This window comes from Chelonia mydas, chromosome 4 (assembly GCF_015237465.2).
Source record: "Chelonia mydas isolate rCheMyd1 chromosome 4, rCheMyd1.pri.v2, whole genome shotgun sequence".
NCBI classification, from domain to species: Eukaryota; Metazoa; Chordata; order Testudines; family Cheloniidae; genus Chelonia; species Chelonia mydas.
The window spans coordinates 99,660,060-99,684,342 of NC_057852.1; the positions used below are offsets into that span (position 1 = coordinate 99,660,060).

The 24,283-nt window shown below is 40.7% G+C and overlaps 1 protein-coding gene across 9 annotated transcripts in view; it reads left to right on the forward strand.

Annotated features, from left to right (window-relative positions):
• The window catches only part of ARAP2 (ArfGAP with RhoGAP domain, ankyrin repeat and PH domain 2), a 195,673-nt gene that overhangs the window by 101,149 nt on the left and 70,241 nt on the right, over positions 1 to 24,283 (forward strand). For all 9 annotated transcript variants that reach the window (XR_006290154.1, XR_006290155.1, XM_043544542.1 and 6 more), the window contains exons 16-19: positions 2,648 to 2,792; positions 5,903 to 6,005; positions 6,657 to 6,855; positions 9,167 to 9,230. Coding sequence is in view for 7 of the 9 variants with exons in the window: in XM_043544542.1 (XP_043400477.1) it covers positions 2,648 to 2,792; positions 5,903 to 6,005; positions 6,657 to 6,855; positions 9,167 to 9,230 (511 nt within the window). In the remaining 2 variants the exon portion in view is untranslated. The remainder of the gene's footprint in view (positions 1 to 2,647; positions 2,793 to 5,902; positions 6,006 to 6,656; positions 6,856 to 9,166; positions 9,231 to 24,283) is intronic.

Here is a 24,283-nt window from a genome sequence, read left to right on the forward strand (position 1 = left end):
GATTAAATAAGTATGAATTAGTGGATTTCTACTGTGTTTTCAATCCAAGAGAAGACGGTAGGCCTGCTTTTTGTGGACTTCTCATTGTAGCACTAGCAATGACTTCAGCAGGGATGAATAGCATTTGGAGAAGTGTTTGTTAGTTAACAGAAGTGTTTGGAGAAGTGTTTGTTAGTTAACAGCTGTTAATAAGCAATGAGAAAAGCTCTCAAACATTACTACTGTTCTGGTGCAATAGTGTTTATTTTTTTTAGGGGAGAAAGAAAAGCTGGATGATGGATGTCTTCTAAAACATTTAGCATTCTAAAGCCATTCTCAACAAGATTATAATAATTCAGCTAAAATTCTGCTCCTATTAGAGTTGAAAATCTCTTAAACTCTACACTGAAACTTGGAATTTTGCATAGACAGGCGATCATTTAAAAATGAGTGGTCATACTTCTTTTTAAAAACTGATTGTATTCAAGATTATACACCAAGTTGTTAAACTAAGCTCACGCTGCGCTTCAGACTGTTGCAAAATCTTTAGACTTGTCAATAGGCATTTTAAGCCACTGGATGTTTTCCTAGGTCCGGGTTATGAGAACTGATCTGTGTTTTTCACTTCAGCTGAGTTTTAATGTACAAGAAAGTGAGGATTGGTAGCAGGGGGTGGCAAAACCAAACAAACTGTAGGCTAGTGAAGTGATGTTTTTTTTCCAGTTATCTTATACATATGTCAGCTATCCCTGTAGGAACATTCCTATTCTAGTGTCAGTTAAATGGAATAGTTTGTGGTGTGGACATATGTTCATTGCGAAGCACTTAAAACCCAGTCCTATGAAGAGCTAATATGCTCCACTCTCACCTGCAGATGATTTTTATGCTGAGGTTACTTCTGTCTACATTTTAGTGTTTCTCATTGGGTCCTGGGTAGGACCGCTGAGCCTAATAACGAATTATTGCTTTACCTATTCAAACCGCTGTACAAACATTAATTAAAACACAAAGCTATTGTATGGTTCTGATGTCTGTGCCCACTGGAGAAAATTATCTGAACATAAACCCTCATTAGCCAATTGGATCACAGTTGTTGGCAGAGCCAGTTTATGAAATGGAACAATCCAAGAATAGGGTTTTTTTTCCTACAGCCTACGTGCAAAATTACAAGGCTGAGAAGGTTCTGCAAATCCAGCAATATGGCTTATCATCTTTTAGGACCTGATCCTGTGCCATGCTGAGTGCCCTTAAATCTCCTAGTGGAACTTAAGAAGCATTCCTAAACTAAGATGTACCTAGAAACATACAGAGGGACACAAAGTTTATAATATGTTCTCTCTTAAAGTGTGTATGTTTTTTAGGTTTCTGAAAGGTAGGAAACATCCAATTTTAATAAATGTTTCAAGTAACGCTGTAAGTTGCTTAAATCTGTTTTCACAAATAAATGTATATGGTAGCTTTTCCTATCTATACTTAGATGTGTCTCATTGATAATTAATTCCAGATAAAATCTGGATTAACTCAACCTCTTTATAAATGCTATGTATTGTTTGCTACATGTTTATAGCACTGTATGCACATAAATATCACTAACCTCAGCCAGAAATGGTTCCTAGTACATTTATCCTCAAGACATAAATGTTTGTATGTGACACTTGAGATGATCTCAATATTGACTTATTAAAGAACTGTTGAACATGAGGTCTTCTAGACACCAGCATAGTTACAGTGTATATATAATATACCCTACTATAAATAACTCCATTGAATTCCATGGAGATTCATTGTTGTGAGCGAATGGAGAATCAGGCTCATAATAATACAACCCACTCTGGTTCCTGTCCTCCTAAAACACCAGCCAAACTAAAAATTGTATTAGATTAATGAAACAATCCTTTGGGTGTTCTCTGATTTGACAGCGTGAGTTGCTAGTCTTCTGGGAGCAAATTTTCCCTCTTTTCTAGATCACTTAAAATAATAAAACTTTTGACACTGTTTTTCTTGTTGTGTTCTGTAGTCTGCAACGCATATAAGTTCTGGACAGTACGACCTTTCATGTTTTTCCTCGAATCTTTGAAAGGTTTAGATTGTTTTCCTTAGCCTTATGACATTGAGTGGGCACTGTAGCATCACCTTACAGTGGAAAATGGATTGACTCTGTTGGCCTCTATTTCCAGTGTTCATGAAAAAAATAGCAGCACATTTTCTCTGTTGTGTGTTATGATTCAGCTGTTCATTTTGCAATCAACTGTTGTCAAGATACATTGTTCCTGCAACTTTCAATGTTTCTAACTTTGGAGGTTTTTTTAATTCTGTATCTTGTGGTTCTGTAACACTGAACAAACCAAATTCAGCACTAAATTTTCTACCTCCCATCAAGCTGTGTAAACCAGCAAAGGGAAACCTGTAAAGCAACTTGGTATCTCTATTTCTAATACTTATAAAATTTAAAATGAGTGTATTATGTTCACAAATATCTGGTTGAAGTACTATACGTTAATAATCTATCTTTCTTTAGGATTTAATAGGTATTACTGTAGAAGTGCTACGAGTGAAATCCCAGCCCCATTGAAGTCAGTGGGAGAAGTCCGTTCCCATAGCTGTGTATCTTATATAATACTAATGATTGTAGTATGCTGTGACAAACTGAATATCTTTTTACTCACAGACTGCAATAAAAGGTGGTGTACTTTGGAAAGTGGCTTTCTGAGTTACTACGAAAATGATAAAACAACCACTCCTAGTGGTATGATTGACATCAGTGAAGTTATCTGTCTTGTGGTGCATAAAGAAGACTCCTTTTTAAATACAGGGTAGGTTCCAAAATTAGTCATTCAAAATAAACTAAGACATTTTCTAGCCTTTGTCCTAAAAAGTGACTACATGTTCCCTACTGCTTCACATGTTCCTGGACTCTTACAAAAGAGCCGAGCTGTTTTATGTGGGTGACAAGAAATAACTAAGTAGTCTTTGGCAATTTTTTTTATTAGTCAATAAAAATGTAAGGAAGTCCACATTTTCTGTAAAAGGAATTTATCCTTAATATACAAATTGCTAAATTATGATAAATTCGAACATTCATTTTGGATACTGACTTCTCCCCCAGGCCAAAACATTTGGCTTGTGCCTCTCTTCCTGGAAATAAAGGAGACAGTTCAGAGATATGCAACAGTCTCTAGGATTTGATCATGTATCTTCCAACCCATGGCTCACTTCTTCTGAACTGAACTTCACAGCTTGACTATTGAAGAGCTAAGTAATTTCCGAACAGTATATACTTTCCAGTATAACAGATACTGTCCTAGCCACGCACAAGACTTCCACTGTATTGATTTATGCAAAAGTCTTGACACACATCTTCAGGTATCAACGCAGATTGACAACAGCCTAGAAAGCCAGACATTCTTGATCTTCTGGATTTCTTACACGGTTAAAACTACATATCGACACATCTCTGTGTCAAATACCATCATGAATGCGGGCTCATCTAAATCTCTGGTATATGTCTCTACGGTATTGGGTTTCCTTAAGGAAACATATATTCAAATGAACAATCAGGCCTAACTTCCCTATTTTGGATCTACTCACAGTGCTACGAGTTGATGTTAGTCATCCATTCAAATCAATGGCATATATAACTCCCTTAATTCCTTTTCCTAAAGCCCTGCTTCCTGGTCACAACTGCATCTGCAAAAAGTGTCTTCAGAATCTCTGTCTTAGAAAATGTGACCTTTATTGGGGGACTCTGTTATCTAGTGGATAGAGCCGTAGACTTGGACTCGAGAGATGTAGGCTCTATTCCTGGCTCTGCCACTGGTCTGCTGGGTGACCTTAGGCAAGTCACTTCCCTTCTCTGTGCTTCAGTTTCCTCATCTGTAAAATGAATCTAATGATGCTGAACTCTGTTATAAAACGCTTTGAGATCTGCAGATGGAAAGGGCTTGACAAGACCTTGGTGTTAGCATAATGGATAGACTAAATGAGCCCTTTGAGGTCCCTTCCACCCCTACATTTTTATGATTCTCATTATTATTTATTATTCATGTTCTGTGAGGACAAGAATGGTCACATGGTTTAGGCTCTAAACTTGGATTTGGGGAATATATATTCACTTCCCAGCTCTATCACAGACATCTTGTACAATTCGGTTCCCATCCTAGTGAATAGGGATGATATTTCTGCCCTGCCTCTGTTTTTGAGATTTTCAGAAAGCACGGTGATGGATCTAGATTGACATAGAAAGCACATGCATACATGGATCTAGATTGACATAGAACTGGTTGAAATCATTTGAAAGTGTGGGGAGGGGGTAACAACAGTTGGACATTTTTTTTTCCTGCTTTTTGACTGGCAGAGATAGAAAAGGTAGTCCATTGTACTCCAGAGTCTTTCACAACAGAGGTTTAACTTTTCCTTCCCTAGACCTCACGAAATCATTCTTCCTTCATTTTGGCCAAAGCCTTAACACACAGGAAAAAAAACACGTCATGCAATACAGTGAAATCTTGGCTTCATTGAAGTCAATGGCTTAACACCTGTGGATTTCAGTGGTGCTAGAATTTCACCTTAGATGTCTGAAGAGAAGTTAAAGGGTACCTTAACAAAGCAAGAAAAACTCCCTCACAATATCTTTATGTATTTGCATCCAAAACCTCCAGAGGAGGTGCCAGTAGTATTGTATTACATGAAGCCACGGAGACACTGATTCCAAAAAGAATAAAAATCCATTCAGCAAGTTTCAGGACAGTATCCTGGGAAGAAAGGACATCAACACCCACAAAGGAAATCTATAAAGCTGACACCTGCTGACCCATGAACACATTCATGAACTGCTACAGGCTTGGCCTTTGTTTCTTTGCAGAAGCATTGTTTGTCTCTACGGGGCCCGAAATAACTAAATAATATGTCTACTAATCTCTCCCTAATTAATTCTACCTTACTGCTTGCTACATCCCAATTGTATCTGCCTGGGTGAAAGGTCTAGAGTTAAAAACTCCTTGCCTCATTTCCTTTCTGGGAATATTTCCTCCAGTCCACCGCACCTGAGAAGTTTGTTGGGTGACTATATGATGGCCTCTTGAATTTCATGTCTTTTCTTAATGGAGTAGAATAAGCTGTTACTGTTGAGATGAGTAGCCTATTAATAATAAGAATTTCCATATAACTTTGGAAGTGCTCGCTTGGAATGAGGGTGGACGGGCATGAGGAATCCGCAGAGCTTGTAGACAAATCTGAACTGCCTCCTGTATTTGAAGAAGAGTCACAACCCAAATGTGTTGGACTAGGGGGAGAGGTCAAAGAGCGGATATCATAACTCATTACCGTTGTACTAATTCATATAGGAAGGATCAAGTCATCATTTGATAAATTTGGCTAGAAATTCAGGCTGATTTTCTTTGATAATGGCAGCATCATTATTTTTATGTTGCAATTAGCAAAATGTGAATTTTGATTCTCCAACCTTTAAAATATTAGGTACGTTTTAATATTATTTATGTATTAATATTTAATCATTTGCAACATCCTTTTAGTGGGTAAATAGTCCATTTATATTCAACAAGCATAATATGTTTTGAATGTATTTCAACAATGATTTGTCCTGAAATTACATAGAATTGCAAGATCGAGTAATAGTCTTCCAATGAAATTTTCATTTCAACTTAATGCAAAGCCCAAAATGCAATGCCCTCACAAAATGTATAGACGTAAAAGGTACTGTAACTATTCTGCTATGACTGCATAATATAAGCTGTTTTATGGTAGTAGCTACTTTATATATGTAACATTAGAAGAAAAATGCAGATGGTTTTCCATAGGAATGAGATAAGGTGAATATGAGAGAGAGAGAAAAATTGAGCTCTTGACTATTTCATATTATGAAGCCTAAATACAACTGCCTTTTTTATTCTCTTGCTTGCTTTAGGGCCATTTTTACCTTTGAAATCTACTTACTGTCAGAACGTGTTTTTCTATTTGGAGCGGAAACTGCACATTCACAGAGGAAATGGACCTGGGCAATAGCCAAGGTAATGCTGATAATTATCTGTTCAAGTCAGGCCAAGAGCCTTTACATGGGATATAAAGTGGCATTGTTAGCTTAGAATTGTCTGGGAAACCATTCTTTAATGCAAGTTGACGAATACTGATCTATCTGGTGTGCAAAGGCTTTTTGTACAGCAGAAGAAAATATCTGCTGTACTGTACGTGTGTATTGAGATAATGCAATGAAACACAAAGAGAATTGGTACGCAACATTCTAACACTGCCCTTAAGAATATGGTTGTAGATGTGCTAGTGTCTCAGTAGGGTTAGTATCAATAGATCCTGATCCATGCAATAGGAGCTTACATCAATTGGGCAGTGTATGGCTACAATTATGCTTTCCGCAAATTTTCTACTGAAATAAAACAAGGTACATAAAGGTTACATTACTTATAATAAAAATAGATCATTGACTGTGCAAGCTTAAGGAGATCAGAATTGTAAAAATTTACTATTCCTTATTTTACATTTGGTTTTAGGATTTAATTTATGTGTTTATTTTTTATCCTTATTAAGGAGTGCAATATCTATCTATATTGTCACCTCATCCACACTTAATACATAGGCATTATTACTTTATGTACGTATATCTTTGGTATTTGGAGTGGCTTATTTTTTCTCATTTTTCTTGGCAGCATTTTGTGCCCTTTGTGGCTGAATGTTTGTTAAAGAGAGACTATGATCTGATTGGCCAGCTGTACTACAAAGATTGCCATAATCTTGATCAGTGGAGAAAAGGCTGGTTTGCTATAGATAAGTCAAGTCTACATTTTTGTCTTGAAATGGAGAATGCTCAAGCGGATTCAATACATCTAAGGAGACTGCAGGAGCTAAGTAAGATTTCAGAGAATATATGAAATGTATTAGCATGTGTTCTAAGAAATTTATTCTGATCTCCGCTTTTGGGAATATCTGTATAACATTAAAATCATGAGTGTCAAGGAATTCAATGCACACATCCCATTGCATGCACCAGATGCCATCCCCATCCATTCTCATACTCTATATCTATATCTGTTTCTCTTTTTCCATTGGTTGCCCAGATTAAAGCCACTTTCACAGCATCATAGTTAGTAAACTAAGTCTGGTCTAGTTATAGTAGTATCATTCTTACAAGTGTGCAGGATCATAGAATAATATATGACCTATTGGGTCTGTTGTCTTTTATTCCTGTCAATGCAGAAACATTCAACATGTATTCTTGAGATGAATGACTGGTCTAGTTTTCAAGTATGCAAATTTACTGGAAAAAAATAATCCTTTTAGAAAACTATTTCGCTATCTAGTGTTTTTCACTCTTCTGTTACTTTTGGTATCAAATTTTCCTTTGCTCAATTTCATGATGAGAGGAAGATAGGAGTATATCTATTCTATAGTGTGTTACATTGTGCTCCAGAATAGAGTAATTAGCTTTTGGAGCCATCTTTAGTTTTATAATATAATTATACAGAGCAGGGTAGTATGGAATATAGAGCAGGGGGAAGAAAAGGTTAGAAATTATGCTCTTCATAAATTTTATTATTCTGTGTAGTTCTTCATACATGCTATTATTGTATCTATTTGTAGCTCTATCCAACTGCACAGCTGTTATATCTGAGACTGTTTTGCACTTCAAAGCAATTTAAAAGCCAGCAGATCTCTTGGCCTCCTTTAATTTCCCGCATCAGTACCGTGAAAAGCACCTATTTCTTCATGAATTCACATACGTCTGGCTCTCGTTTAATCTTTGGAATACTTTCTGGGCTTGACTTACAGTTGCCAGGTCTGTGGACACCAAAATCTGAAACAATTGCATTGGGGATTAGTTAGTTATGAGAATTCAGAATTTCAGGGTTTTTTGGCTATGCATTTGTCTGTGCAAGGATGCATGGAGGCCTAATTTTTGAATATTGGTCATTCTGCAAGTAGTATTGCTTTGATTCTGATGATGGAATGGACGTCTTGTAATACTAGTGATATAATTCCTTCTGAATTCCTAGGCTCCCAGACTGTCCATCCTCCTTAGATTCTGACTTTTCAATTGCCAGAAAGTAAGGGTCTTTCCCACTAATGAGGAAATTGAATTATATACTGGTAACTGAAGTTTACAAAATAATAATTCTTCAGAGTCACTTGTTACTTTTGCTCCCATCTTCTGTGTGTTCAAGCAACTGTGAATTTAAATAAAAAGAAAAGGAGTACTTGTGGCACCTTAGAGACTAACATTTATTTGAGCATAAGCTTTCGTGAGCAACAGCATCCGATGAAGTGAGCTGTAATAAATTTGTTAGTCTCTAAGGTACCACAAGTCCTCCTTTTCTTTTTGCGAATACAGACTAACACGGCTGCTACTCTGAAACCTGTGAATTTAAATGAGGTATTGTGTATATGTGACACAAAAATGGAAGCTACTGGCATTTGATACATGCACCAGGATACGCTTATTGAACTTGATTGAAATTCAAGATTTTGCCGTCTCTTGAGGTAGATGGCAACATGAAGATACTCCATAGACTCTTTGAAAGAGATTACCTATTCAAAGAGCCCAGTTTGTAGGTAGGTAAAACTCAGTTGAAGCATTTTTGTGTGTAGCAGACCTTTTACTGATTAGATAATACTGCTTATAAAAATATAGTGGCGTATGTTACATATAATCGATATGTATACTTTTATATAGGTGGGTGTCTATGTATGTATGTGTACTTATGTATACCTATATAGACACACCCAATATAAATCAACATAATCAAGAGCGAAAATGGTCTTCACGCTACACTAGTGAGTTTTCTCCATAATATGATATTGTAAATATTCACAGCCATTGGAATACAAGCAAGCTGAATCCAGTTTGCTTCTGTGCCTTTACAGTACTGTAACATGCTTTTTTTCCAGGTTAAGGTTAATTTGATACAGCAAAACAGTGAGGTGCACTTTACATTAAAAATCTGCTTATTTTTACTTGGTTATTAGCCAAGTTGTTTTTCTTGATATACTTTTGTGATCTATTGTAGTTTATGTTTTTATGCTTTGACAATTTGTCATATAGTCACTTTTTCAAAATGCATGCTAAATTTAAAACATTTTGATGAGCTTCATATTCCTTTGGTCATTTAAAATCTGTTACATATATTTCCAAGAGGAAAATGTCATTATGTTTTGTTTTCAGCAATCAGCAGTCTGATTCAAAATGGAGAAAAAATAGATGTCCTGCTGCTTGTTGAAAAAGGAAGGTAACGTGTTCATTTGTATATTATCAATTTTAAAACTAGTAGATGTGGTCTGATTTTTAGGCTGATTGGGTTTTAGGATTCTTGCTTATCTGTCGTGTTTTCGCAGTTGTGGTTTCTAAGTAAATTGTGGCCTTTTAGAAGAAAAAAATTGATTTGTTTATTAAGTAAATCTTAAATTTGTGTCAGAAAATGCTAACAGTTCATTTTAAGTAAGTAAAATTTTCATATTGAGAGATTATTCCATCACTCATATCGAGGCCTCGTCAGAAAGCCCTAGTTTCCTTTCCCAAGTAGACAAAAAGAATGAGAACCCTTCTAAAAATTTCACGCTGCTTCTGTCTTTACTTGACTATTATATCCCAGGTTCTTTATTTAAATCAATTTAGAAGTAAGAGTAGGTATGTGTGGTTCATCCTTTTTATTCTTAATTTAATGCATGACTTTAATCAGTAACATACTGGTAGAAAAAGGACTTTTTGATACTAGTTGCAAGGGAATGTTAGTGAAGCAATGTCTATTTCAAAGTAGAATTTTGTAGTTCTGATTTCTAAACTGTGCAGTTTTCCTTGTACAAACAAGGACAAGTTTGCTCAATAACTGGTCAAAGCTACTTCTTGACTGATATGAAACCTTTATAGAATTAAGATGAAAAGCTTGCACATTCCTTAGCTTTAGTTTAGTTGGATAAAACTAAGTGAAGGATGGCTTGCCCAAGCCATTAGCAATTTCCTGCCAGCAAGATATCTGAAGGAAAGCAAGCGTGATGAAAACAAAACTGACAAGATAGTGATAAGGGGTGTGAAAATGAAACTGTTTTCTTCATGCAAGGTTCAGACCTTAGGAAAACAGCACTGTGTTGGAAGTCTGATATGGACGCCACTCTAAAGACATTTTCAAATTTAGGGGAAAGAACCCTCATTGATGATGGGACTGTTGATAATTATATGCTATTGAGGGAGTGAACGATGTGCAGGTAAGTACTGAAGACAATGATATTTGGACTAGTGGCCCCTTTGAACATCTGGGGATGGCAGAAGATGGGTTTCTTTCTTTCTGGCTGGCTGGCTGGCTGCCAGGAAGGGGGAGAGGAGGGGAGGACAGTTGCGAAGTTGCATTTTTGAATGATTTGATTGTCATTTATAGCAAACCTCCAATAGCATAAATACCTGTTACATCTATGTCCCAAGTAAATTATTGTCTTACTCTAGGAAACTCATCTGTGTCTCCAGTATTTTAATTCTCTCATAAGCACTGTTTTAATGTCCTAAAAATGTATTGCACATCGTAACTGAATATGGCAACACAGATGGAAAACTAACACCTTTCCCGGAGACGTTTTTTGAAAGAAACATATTGAAAGGTTCGGTGATATAAAACACAGTCCAACTAGGGACCCAGTGGGTATGCTATTCAAACCATAGTCCAACAGATTAATGCATACCATACATATAATTTCAGAGATATCAGTGCTCGGAAAAGCTTCTAGCTCTAAATCAGATTTTATTATTGCTTTCATTATAATATTTCTGTCAAGCAGAGACAAGTTTTCCCTGAACTGCTTTGATAGTTTAATGGAAATTCTGAACTATTTGGAAGTAATTCCAGCAGGAGCATCCGCTGATTTTTTATGGTGAGCATTAATATGTTGAATTTTTCTCCACTTAAGTCTGCCATCCTAAATTTAAATGCATAGTGTTCACATTATCTGAACCATTAAAAGCCATATGGATATAAGAGCTTTGGCATAGTAATGGTTTCATAGGATATTACTCCATAAATCTCCAGGTTTTCAGCATGCCTGCCAGATATTTATCTGGTAGCGATAAGCAATTTATTGTGGCATGATTTTGAAGAGTTAAAAATACTACTTTAGTATGGTTTCTATTCAGCTTTGATATATGAAGACAGCAGATTAACCCCTTAGTACATCTATATGGAATTCCTCAATATTAAATTCACAGTTGCTTCAACACACAGAAGATGTTAGAAGTTAGTATTGACCAAATGTGTGGTGGTGGTGAAATAGCAAAGCCTCCAGAATTTCCTACTATGTCCATGAGCTTGTGGTCATGTTTTTGTAGTGTACAATTTGCTAAATTGAGTTCCAGGGGCTTCCAGGCATGATAAATCTATATTTTGATATATTGTCATCCTTGGTATTACTTCATAAGTCATTTAGAGAAAAACTGCACAATCCAAAATATCAATAAGCAGCTAACGGGAATGAGACAAGATGAGAAAAGTTTGTTACAGAACTATAGAACCTTGAAAGTGAACAAAACACTTAAAAATTCTTTGCATCAGTGAATGAATCAAGATGGCAGATTCCTGCCTCCTCTTTTAAAAAAAATACAGTTGGGGGAAGTAACAGTTGGGCAAAATCTTGGCTCCAGTGAAGTCAATAGGAGTTTTGCCATTGACTTTGGTGGACCAGAATTTCATCACATATGGAAACATAAACCATTCAAATGAACAAGAAACGCTGGCAAAGAAAGGATAGGGGGTGGGTTTAACCACTTGCATAATTACTTATGAATCTTTGTGCCTTAAATTACACTTAAAATATACTTGTGCTGTCATAGCACAGGAGGTTTAGTACATAAAAATGATTCATAATGTGACAATCTAAAAGTTTGCTGACAAATTTAACCATAAAGGCAGAGTTTTATTAATCTTGATGATATTTCTAGTCATAGTAATAAAGCTGAATGGTGTTAAGTCTTAAATTATGTTACCTGAGCAAACCCTTTGCTTATTTCCGAGGCTTAACTTAGGCTCCAGCCCACAGTGAAAAGGAGGAAGGGAGCCCATGTGTATTTGAACTTTGAGAAAGCCTTTGACAAACGCTCTTAAGCAAGCTAAGTAGTCATGGGATAAAAGGGAAGGTCCCCTCATGGATCAGTAACTGGTTAAAACACAGGAAACAGGGTAGGAATAAATAGTCAGTTTTCAGAATGAATAAAAGTAAATAGCCGTGTCCTCCAGGGACCTGTCCTGGGACCAGCCCCGTTCAACTTATTCATAAATGATTTAGAAGAAGGGGTAAACAGGTGGCAAAGTTTGCAGATGTTACAAATTTACTAAAGATAGTTAAGTCCAAAGCAGACTGTGAAGAACTACAAAGAGGTCTTACAAAAGTGGGTAACAAAATGGAAGATGAAATTCAGTGTTAATAAATGCAAAATAATGCACATTGGAAAACATAAGCCCAGCTATACGTACTATGATAGGGTCAGCCCAGATGGCTACAGAACAGTGATAGAAGGCAGATATATTAGTCCCAGATTAAGTAGATCCCTTTTCCCTGGGTAAGGTAACGGGCAGTTCTAGAACAAGCAGGAACCTGCTGGAACCAGTTGAGGCAGGCAGGCTAATTAGGACACCTGGGGCCAATTAAGAAGAAGCTGCTAGAATCAGTTAGGACAGGCTGGCTAATCAGGGCACCTGGGTTTAAAAAGGACCTCACTTCAGTTAGGGAGAGGCGCATAAGGAGCTGCAAGTGAGAGGACATGCTGCTGGAGGACTGAGGAGTACAAGCATTATCAGACAGCAGGAGGAAGGTCCTGTGGTGAGGATAAAGAAGGTGTTAGGAGGAGGCCATGGGGAAGTAACCCAGGGAGTTGTAGCTGTCACGCAGCTGTTACAGGAGGCACTCTAGACAGCTGCAATCCACAGGGCCCTGGGCTGGAACCCAGAGTAGGGGACGGGCCCGGGTTCCCCCCAAACCTCCCAACTCCTGATTAGACACAGGAGGAGTTGACCTGGACTGTGGGTTCCACCAGACGGGAAGGTCTCTGGGCTGTTCCCCAACCCACGTGGTGGATCAGGAGAGACAGCGGAGGTGGTTGTTCTCTTTTTTCCCCATGCTGGCCAGTGATGAGGTTATCTGAGTGAACGGCAGATTTGAGCCACGAAATTGGCCAAACTGAGGGCTGCCATGAATCTCTGAGGTGAGCAAATCCACCAATAAGCACAGGACGCACCAAGGTAGAGGAGGAACTTTTGTCACAATACAAAATGATGGGGTCCAAATTAGCTGTTACCACTCAAGAAAGAGATCTTGGAGTCATTGTGGATATTTCTCTGAAAACATCCACTCAGCCCTGGTCTACACTCGGGGGGCAAGGGAGGGAAATCGATCTAAGTTATGCAACTTCAGCTGCGTGAATAACGTAGCTGAAGTCAACGTACTTAGATCGACTTACCGTGGTGTATTCACAATTGTAAATCGATTGCTGCCAGTCCGCCGTCGACTCCGCCTGCACCTCTCGCGGCGGTGGAGTACAGGAGTCAATGGGAGAGCACTCAGGGGTCGATTTATTGAGTCTAGACTAGACGCGATAAATTGATCCCCGCTGGATCAATCGCTGCCCGCCGATCTCGCAGGTAGTGTAGACATACCCTCAGGGTGTAGCAGCAGTCAAAAAAGTTAACAATATTAGGAGCCATTAGGAAAGGGATAGATAACAAGACAGTAAATATCATAATGCCACAGTATAAATTCATGGTCTGCCCATACCTAAAATAGTGCTTGGAGTTCTGGTTGCCCCATCTCAAAAAAGACATATTTGAAATGGAAAAGGTACAGAGAAAGGCAACAAAAATGATTAGGGGTATGGAATGGCTTCCATATGAGGAGAGATTAAAATGACTGTTCAGCTTGGAAAAGAGATGACTAGGGAGATATTGATAGAGGTCTATAAAGTCATGACTGGTATGGAGAAAGTGAATAAGTGTTGTTTACCGCTTTACATAACACAGGAATTAGGGGTCACCCAGTAAAATAAAGGCAGGTTTAAAATAAACAAAAGGAAGTACTCCTACAAAAAATGCAAGATCAACCTTTGGAACTCATTGCCGGGGGATGTCGTGAAGGCCAAAAGTATAAGGGGTTTGAAAAAATATTTAGATAGGTTCGCAGAGGATAGGTCCATCAATGGCTATTAGTCAACGTGGTCAGGGATGCGACCCCATGCTCTGGGTGTCCCTAAGCCTCCAACTGCCAGATGCTGGGCCTGGACGATGGGATGGATCACTTGATAATTGCCCTGCTCTGTTCATTCCCTTTGAAGCATTTGACAGCAGCCCCTGTCAGGACCAGCACCTATCTGACTCATTATGGCCATTCTTATGTTTTTATGTTCTGTTCTTATGTGTGTACCTTTCACAAAAGAAGAGCCTCGCCAAGTCTGGCTTGTGATATGATGCTCACTTCAAAATGGAGGAAGACAGTTTTCAGAGCCTCTATTTATTGTAGTTTATAACAATTGTGTGTACCTTGTTATGATTCAGGGCAACTGCACATGCATTTTTCCCTTCAGTTGTTCAACAAGGGCCCTCACTCTCAAGCTTCCAGCTCCTTAGCAGTTGCTTTTCTCGGGTGGAGACCCACGTCTCCCTCCCTCCCTACTAGGATATTCCCAGGTCGAAAAGTTCCCTGCTTTCATTGTTGTTTCCAGCAAAAGAGAGTCTGCCTAAGCAGACCTGCTTCATTTCTTCCCTCAGAGACAGGGCAATTGCCAACAATTATAAGTTCTCACACAGCACTTCCTATGCAAGCCTATTTTATTCTTAAGGTAAAAGCACTGCAGAGAAAACATAAACAAACAATAAAAGAACTACATGCATGCTAATAAGCTTATCAGAGAGCACCCCAACTGTCGCTAAGTCCTTCAGATCCTCGAAAAGGGTTTATTTTGTGGTCACAAATTCATAACAACATTAGCTCAGAACTAGCACCCTCATGAAAAGTTTATCCCCTTCTTTATACAGTATGAAGGTCTTTGAACTGGAGTTTTCAGGAGCAAGTAATCAGAACACAGCCTGTTGCTCTTCTCACTGTGTTGCTTCAAAAGGATGGATTCAAAGTTGGTCTTTTGCATTCTCCTCCCCCCAAGTATCTCCTAGGAAATCCACTTCACATTTTTTGTCCCAAAAAGTCCTTTGCCATTCCTACTATCTCCCAGATATTGCATCAATCCGGTCTTCTGGCTAAAGAAGTTTCATACAATCCCACAACAGTACACAAACATTTGCATTTTCAATAAAATGGTCCCCAAAGGTGTTAAGTGTAATTCAGTAAGGCTTAACTTAATTCTATAAGGTTTGCCCATGATATTGCAGGATGCTGTCATATCTATTATATTCCCTTCTAAGCTTTGTGTGGTAGGTGGAAGGCATGTTCCAGGGTCATGTGCCTTTCTTGGAAAACATGGTACTTGCTGGTTCCATTCCATTTAAATCAATAGGGATTCAGTTTCAGAACTTTCATTGATCTCAGCTGTGGAAATACTGTATGTGGAGAGGGGGAGCTAGCCTAGTCCCAAACTTTGTAGGGATATTCCTCTTTAAGTATTGCTCCTAACTGTAATAGAAGTATGGATGACTGTCAGGTGTGACGCTTAAAATGTTTCTACTAATTTGAGACAGATTTCTTGTTCAAGTATCACATCTCAAAGCAATAGAAACTTTAAAGTGTGACCACTGTTGCAATGGTAAAATAATTACAGCTGTAAATGTATGTATTTTTTGTTATTGGCCCCGAGCCAGGAAACTCACTGGTATGTTGTGTACGTGTTTATATGGATATACACTGAATGTTGATTTGAAACTACTGAGATGGAGGGTCAGCTTTACTAAACTCCTAAACAGACAGTTGCCTCAGGCAGCAAAATGTTTAGTGACTGTTTACTTTGAGATTGATGGTGGACGGTGTCTATGAGTCTTATTGCCTAGGGCAATAAAACTCCTAGAGGGCTAGTCTACACTGGCAATGCTAAAGCACTGCCGTGGCAGCAGTTTAATGTGGCTTGTGTGGTCACGGCAGAGTGCTTGGAGAGAGCTCTCCCAGCGCTCTAAAAAACCTGCCTCCACGAGGGGCGTAGCTACCAGTACTGGGGGTGCGGCTCCCTGCGCTGATGCACTGTCTACACTGGCGCTTTACAGCACTGAAACTTGCTGCGCTCCGGGGGGTGTTTTTTCACACCCCTGAGCGACAACGTGGCAATGCTGTAAATTGCCAGTGTAGACAAGCCCAGAGTCTTGCTATGGAGAAGCGCACAAGATTTTCATAATTGTTAATGTATGATGAAAGGCTTATGAGTAGGGGCCAACTTAAAGATTCTCAGTTACCACAATATCAGCTCCAATTCATTCTTCTACTTGTGCGGTGCCTTCTTCTCGACAGGATTAGACAATAGCAACATGGCATCTGGACTGTTTCACAAAGGCACCACCTGCTCAGGTACAAAGGTAATGGTCAGAGCATATAAATTAAGTGCAATAGGAAGTAGAAGATTGCTCTGACAGAGCTAAATCAGAGTCAACTGTTATCAGAGTCTGTAGCATTTCTCTCTCTGAATTTCTAGCTCCTTGAAAAAGATTTGAGTGAGACAGTCCATTAAGGCAAAACTCCAATGGACTTGCCAAATTTACAAACCTTTAAACCTATAAAACAAAAAACAAACACTTGAAATTTATTTTGATTTAAAATTAAAAAAATAAATGCTTGGAACACGGAGGTATTTTGGTTTTACCTGGTGACAGTCAGTAAGACAGAGAAACTGGCTCACCCTTTGCTGCAGCTATTAGGAACAGTAAAAGACTCATAACACTGTTTTTTAAGTAAATTGGAATCTGTTTTGAAAAATGTTCCTTCACCTGCTTCCCTGCCAGAACCTCCTGATCCACCTGCAATATGAATGGAACTCCCCATGGCAGCCCTTATTGCTCACAGTATAGCCTCTCGTTACCTGGAGAACTTCGCTGCCTCTTTCCTGCTCACAGACTCATTCCACCATCAGAACTGCTTCCTGATCTTCTCCTTGAAGCAGCAATCCTTTTTCTATCTCCCGTATCTGGAGCTTCCCACAGGGTAGCCTTATACTGTAGCTCCGCATACATATCATATTTCATCCCTCTTGTTGGTTCCCCCATCCAGTTTGCTCCTTCATGCTATATCCCTAGTTTTCCTCCAGCCCAGGCACTACCCATTTGGCAAATCTATCTCCCATTCGCTCCCTATGTTTCCCTTGCTCTCCAACTACTGGGAGACTGATCAAGTTGGGTTGGAGAGTCTAGTTGGTTTGCTGGTGGACTGTCTAGTGGGGAGAGGAATAGTGTCTGTGAACAACTGTGGATGAGTAATGGAGCATGTATTATAAATTGTAACATAACATGTAACATGTAGTATAATTATTATTGCTGGGGTACAAAAGATATTGTACTGTAGAAGGTGTTGGTTAGGCTCAGCATTTTTAAGAAAAGGAAGTATTGACCTCTGGAAAGGTTTATGCTAAATCACTGGAGTTTTCCTTTAAGGAATAATGAGTTGTTATACAGGCATATTTTTATTAAAGTTGGTTTCTTCAACAGAAACTTCCCCCCCATCCTGTTAAGTATAGGTAAATATTTTCAGACCAGACCAGGTGATGTGATCCAGATGGTGCTTGTTTCTCTTGCCCTTTTCTTGTACTTAAGGTATTTTTTTTCTTATTTAGACAATAACCGCTTCCTACATCATGGCATAATTTAATTATACTAATGGTTCTTTACGTACATTGCTTTCTTGGTTACCCTTTGATGTCAACAATAAGACTTCTTGTGAAATGCAATCATGAGCATAAAATGGGGTGGAAACTATTGACATCTAGGGGTTAATCTAGACATAAAACACAAAGTTTTACATAGTTGAATGGACCTTGTCAGTGCCACCATCATGATGTTGTGCAGGGGTATAAAGACCTTCAGGTGCCATTTGAAAGATCTCTGAACTTTGCCCTTTGTTGTAATACTTGTCTGATTCTGAGCAGCTTCTCCATTTTTGTCCTGTTTCAGTTATCCCCTTCCAGTTAAATAAATATAACAATCTGCTTGGTAATTTTCCACACATACTAATTACTAAGTGTCAGCGGAAAGAATGTGAATTGCTTAGGCCATGATCCTGCAAGCTGCTCCATGCTGGTGGACCTGCTTCCAAGGGCCCAGTCCTGCATTATACATTTCTTGGGGCAGGGACCATTTCACCTCTGTTCTTACCACATTTGGCTGGCACATTGTCAATGCTCATCATGTGGTTTCTACTCCTAATTTTATGTCATGTGAACCTTTTCATTTGATCAGTTTTGTTTACTGGTAAAGGGAAAAATAGATTAAGATGCTGTGGTTAACTTGCAGCACAGCTCAGTGCCCTTTATGACAGGTGGACCCTGGCTGAAATCTGATTCTTATTTCAATAATAAGCATTTACTTAAATAATACAGCATTTGCTTAGTATGTTCCACTCTTACAAACCTTAATCTGTACAAACCACTTACTTTTTTGAGTAAGCTTTTAAAATCCTTATTGTAAATCTGCCATTTTGATAGTACATTTTCTTAATTGTACTTTAAAATGTTTGTATTCAGTATAAAACATTTGGAGAGCGTTTCATATCTCAGTTGCTGTGCAAAATAATTGTCAGTTTGTATGAAGGGCAGGCATTTATAAATATAATAGAAAAAGGATTTGTTTTCAAAGATTATTATTTCTTTTATAAATTTCAAAGTCCATCTGAGAGTGTTATTGACAGGTGATTCAATACTGAACTGAATGAGACATGAGCCCCTTTTACTGTTTTGTTTCAACCTCTGGCTGGATTTCTCTCTCTCTCTCTCTTTAGTAGTGGGTTTTGTTGCTTTTTTGCTGCCGTTTGGTGAAAAATGTGTTGGCAAAGAGATGAAAGTGACATCAATAGATGATGCTAGAGCCGCAAAGCTGTCCCCCCAAATATATATAGTACTACAGAAAATCTTGTAAACTGAATTACACGGCTTCCCACATACCAGGGAATGCTTCAGAAACCCCCCGCCCTGTTTCCTGTTCATACCACTTTGCTGCTGGTTTGTAACATCACATTCGTATAGACATACATACCAAAAATGGCTTAGGGATAGTAAAATGTTAAATTAAATGTACTTTGAGTGCTTGCTCATGTCGATTCCATTCTAGGTGTGTGCGCGCCCATGTGCACAGTCGTCAGAGATTTTTCCTTAGCGATAGCCATAAGGTTGGCTGTAGCGCCCCCTTGAGTGCTGCGCTCATGCATTGGTATACTAGGCGTCCCCTCAGTTCCTTCTCACTGCCTGTGATTGTTGGTCGGAGTGCCTTGTCTTGCATCGCAAGAGCATTAGCAGTTCTTACAGTCCATTGTTCTGTCGTCTTTGTTGGTAGTTGATAGGTACTTAGTTAATTAAGTGTTAGAGTAGTAGTTTGGGAGATAGAGTCCCAGCTGGGATTTCGTCTTGGAGTGAGGCATGCCCCGTTCCCCAGGATTTAAGCAATTTTCATCATCCAGCTGACCCATACCCATTAGTGACCCCCATGAGAACTGTTTAAAGTGTTTGGGGGAGTCCCACAGAAAGGATAAGTGCAGAATCTGCAAAAAATTTGGCCTCAAACTCAGAAGGAACAGGGTAGCCACTTGAGGGCCCTCCTCTTGGAGTCTGTGCTTCATCCTACCTTGGAGCCCTCTCGATCAGACTCCATTCCCAGCACATCTGTATTGGTGCGCAGCACACCGGCACCGGAATCCACCCGGCACCATTTTCTCTCCCCAGTGCCTAACAAGCAGTTGAAGTCGACAGGTCTGCAGGCACCACATAATAAAGGGGCTTCGGGTAAAGAACCTGTGTCAGGCCACGTGCCCTCCCTGGAGCTGCTCAGGGATACTGCTGCGGTCGGACCCCCAGCCCAGCCAGGGAACTGCCTCTGACTCCTAGGAGCGGCAGAGGGTACTGGCCCCTAGTAGGGTCATCTGTGCCTGAAGCGGGCGTGGCAGCCAAAGAGCAAGTAGGCCGGCCAGCACAGCAGATGTCAAACCAGGCAAAGGACCTGGCCAGGCCCCAGCATCTATGGGCAAGCTGGTGATGGGACTGCCCCCTAAAGGAGAGAAGCGTTCCTGATTGCAGGCATTGGTCACCATCACTGTGACCTCAGACCCCGGCACTGCAGCCTCGGTTCCTGGTTAGACGAGACAGGTCCCAACATGAAGATCTCTGCCTGAAAAGCATGGGACACCTGAGTCACGACGCCGATCCTTGGGCCCATGGTACCGTCGGGGCTCGCACCAGAGTTCACCACAACGCAGATCACCATTGCCTAGGCGGTCTCCCAGACATCGATCCACCCTGGTGCGGGATTGTCCCTGGCCATGGCACCAGTCTCCAGCTCCCCAGTACCACTCTTTGGGCAGGCACTGGTCCTTGCCCTCTCCTTACCAGTTGCTGACGAGGGTCAGTCGGCAAACTCAGGAATTTACATCTCCACCTTGGTCACCAATGGCCTGTGATGGGATGTTAGAGGGGGTGGGATCTGAGTTACTAAAGAGAATTCTTTCCTGGGTGGCTGGCTGGTGAGTCTTGCTCACATGCTCAGGGTTCAGCTGATCACCATATTTGGGGTCGGGAAGGCAGATTGGAAGAGGCCCTGGGGGTTTTTCGCCTTCCTCTGCAGCATGGGGCATGGGTCACTTGCTGGAGAATTCTCTGCACCTTGAAGTCTTTAAACCATGATCTGAGGACTTCAATAGCTCAGACATAGATTAGTTACAGGAGTGGGTGGGTGAGATTCTGTGGCCTGCATTGTGCAGGCGGTCAGACTAGACTATCATAATGGTCCCTTCTGACCTTAATGTCTATGAGCCTATGAAAGGCGGGGCCAGGTTGTCCATCCTTTGCCAGGAAGCCCTCAGGCTCTGGAACTTCTGTGTATGACACGGCATCCATTTTGTAGCTGCACACCTCCCCGGGGCAAGAACACTTTGGCAGATCACCTCAGTAGGACCTTCTCATCCCACCACGAGTGGTCCCTCCATCTGGAAGTGGTCAGCTTTATCTTCCAGAAGTGGGGAACTCCCCAAGTGGACCCGTTCACATCCAGGCAGAACAGGAAACGCCACATTTTCTGCTTGATTCGAGGGATCGACGGAGGCTCCCTGTTGGATGCTTTTCTGCTCCTGTTATCGGGGGCTCTGTTGTACGCCTTCCCTCCAGTGCTGCTGATTCACAGAGTCCTCATGAAAATCAAGCAGGACAGGGCGAAGGTGATCCTCATAGCGCCAGCTTGGCCACATCAGCACTGGTTTGGCACGCTGCTGGACCTCTCGGTGGCTACTCTGTTACAGCTGCCACTTGAGGACTTACTGTCCCAAAACCACGGCAGTCTTCTGCATCTGAACCTGGCGGTGCTCCAGCTGACCGCTTGGCTATCGCAAGGTTAAATGTGGAGGAGCAGGAGTGCTTGGCTGCTGTTCAGCAGGTCCGGTTGGGCAGCAGAAAGCCCTCCACCAGTGCGACTTACCTGGCCAAATGGAAGTGGTTCGATTGTTGAACCTCGGATAAAAGTATTTGGCCCGAGCAGGCCTCGCTGCAGTTGATCCTGGACTAGCTTCTGCATCTCAAGCTCCAAGGCCTGTCCCTTTCATCTATCAAGATTCATTTGGCCGCTATTCAGCCTTCTGGCCGCCGCTTGAAGGTAGGTTGGTTTTCACCCAGAACTTGACTGCCAGGTTCCTCAAGGGCCTTGAGCACCTCTACCCGCGCGTCAGGTACCCCGTTCCGTCATGGGACTTAAATCTTGTGCAGTCACGGCTCGCGGGACCCACTTCGAGCCTCTGACTTCCTGTTCTCTCCTCCTCCTGTCCTGGAAGGTCGTGTTCCTAATTGTGATAACATCCGCCCACCAGGTAACTGAGATTAAGGCGCTTACCTCAGAACTGTCTTCCACAAAGACAAGGTCCAGCTGCAGCTGCACCTGGCTTTCCTGCCCAAGGTGATCTCAGTTTCATATGGGCCAGGACATTTACTTACCTGTCTTTTTTTCCAGAGCCACATTAGTTGGCGGAGGAACAACATAGATTGCATTCCCTAGATGTCAGGAGGGCGCTAGCCTTCTACATCGAAAGGACCAAGCCATTCCGCAAATTGACGCAATTGTTCATTGTGATAGCCAACATGATGAAAGGTTGTCCAGTGTCCGTTCAAAGAATTTCTTCTTGGATCACTGCCTGCATTCACTGCTGCTATGATCAGGCAAAGGTGCCACGTCCAGTGATCATAATTGCCCATTCAACCAGGGTGCAAGCCTCTTTGGCAGCTTTCCCAGCCCATGTGCCTATCCAGAACATCTGTAGGGCGGCCACCTGGTTGTCCGTCCACATGTTCACGCCCCATTACACATTTACCTAGCAGGCCCCGGGTGATGCTGGCTTTGGTAGAGCAGTACTGCAAGCCGCTAGGCTATGAACTCCGAGCCCACCTCCAAGGATATTGCTTGAGAGTCACCTAGAATGGAATCAACATGAGCAAGCGCTCGAAGAAGAAAAAATGGTTACCTACCTTTCCGAGGTGTTGCTCAGATCCATTCCATTACCCACCTTCCTACTCCTCTGTTGGAGTTGCCGGCAAGAAGGAACTGAGAGGGCGTACGGTTTGCAGTGCCTAATATACCAATGCATGAGCACGGCACTCAAAGGGGGCATTACAGCTGACCCTACAGATACTGCTAAGGCAAAAATCTCTAACGACTGCACCTCGGCGCGTGCACACCTAGAATGGAATGGGCATGAGCAACACATCTTGAAGGGCAAGAGTTATGATAAGGTAGGTAACTTTTTTTTTTTAAATACATAGCACTGTTAGCTGTACCCACATTTTGACTGTCTCATAAGATTTAGATTAGAGCTCAGCAACAAAAGAGTGTGTAACTCAAGTTAGTAAATTAGTTGAAAAATACATTTTTTTTCAGGGAACCAAAACTATTTGCTAATTTGGCGAATAGTTTTGACTGGGGGAAAAAAACCTGAAAAAATCATAATCATAAAAATAATAATTGTAATTTTGTAAACCTCAAAATGTTTCAGTTTCGACATCTCATTTTGAATTGAGATTTTTCTAAACAATCTGTCATTTTGAATTGACGGTTTGGTTCCAAAATGTTGTTCGATCAAAATGAAATGAAAAACTGGGAAGAGGGGGGAAAAACAAATTTTGGTTCACAACAAACTGCATTTTTCTCAGTTCACCAACAGAACTGAAAAATCAATTACATGCTCAGGTCTAATTTAAATGAAACTCTAATATATTTGCTGGGGGAGGAGGATTTGAGTCCAGTGATTTTTTGGGGTGTGAGGACGGGGCAGTAGCCATGGCTGGATCTCATTTCCCCCCTCTCTCCCTGTGCGGTGCTGCTATACATGCTGAAACTGCTTCTCCAGCTACTCCTGCCTGCTTGGCTGTCTCTGCCCTGGAGTTTGGGGTAGGGTCGATGTTATATTTTTGGGAGAAGCTTGAATACCTACTTTCATACACTCAGAGTTTAAGGCCAGAAGACACCTCATGCATAACATAGCCCAATGCCCTGTCCAGCAATCGCAGCCAAGTTCTGCAGCAGTAGCAGAATTTTCCAGCCATGGAATCCTGGAAACCACAGGGCTGTCATCAAAATATAGCTCTCCTTTTCTTCATTCTTTGTTACAAGGAAGCCAATGCCACATTTGCTCCTTTACTAGAATTAGGACCTATTCTGACAGCTTTCAAATTTTAGAAAACAAGGTGATTATCAAGTTACAGTATATCTTGGTATGCCACTTAGTGACTCTGAACTGAATGGAATAACCTGACGATGCTGAAGATATTTGTACCTACAGTATCCTGCTTTCCTATGTGTATTAGAATTCTGTAGGTAGTAGAAAACAATTTATTGAGGTTTCCATTCACTTCCTTTGAGCGATATTCAATCACAAGATAAATCCTGTTATTTTTCAGGAGCAAAAAGAATGAATAATGCATAAGTGTGACTTTGCAGAGAATGCTCTGTCCATCATATTGGAAAAGAACTGAAAGGATCCTCCCCCTCTTCACTAGCATTCTGAATGGCTGCCAAAAGGTGCTTGGGAGCAATGCATTATCTACTGTCAACCTCTGCCCCCAGAGTCTGAGAGCACGGCCACGGCAAAGCTCTCCTCTCTTTGTGCCCAGTGTGAGACAAACCAGCCTAATCGTTTGCCAAATGGTACA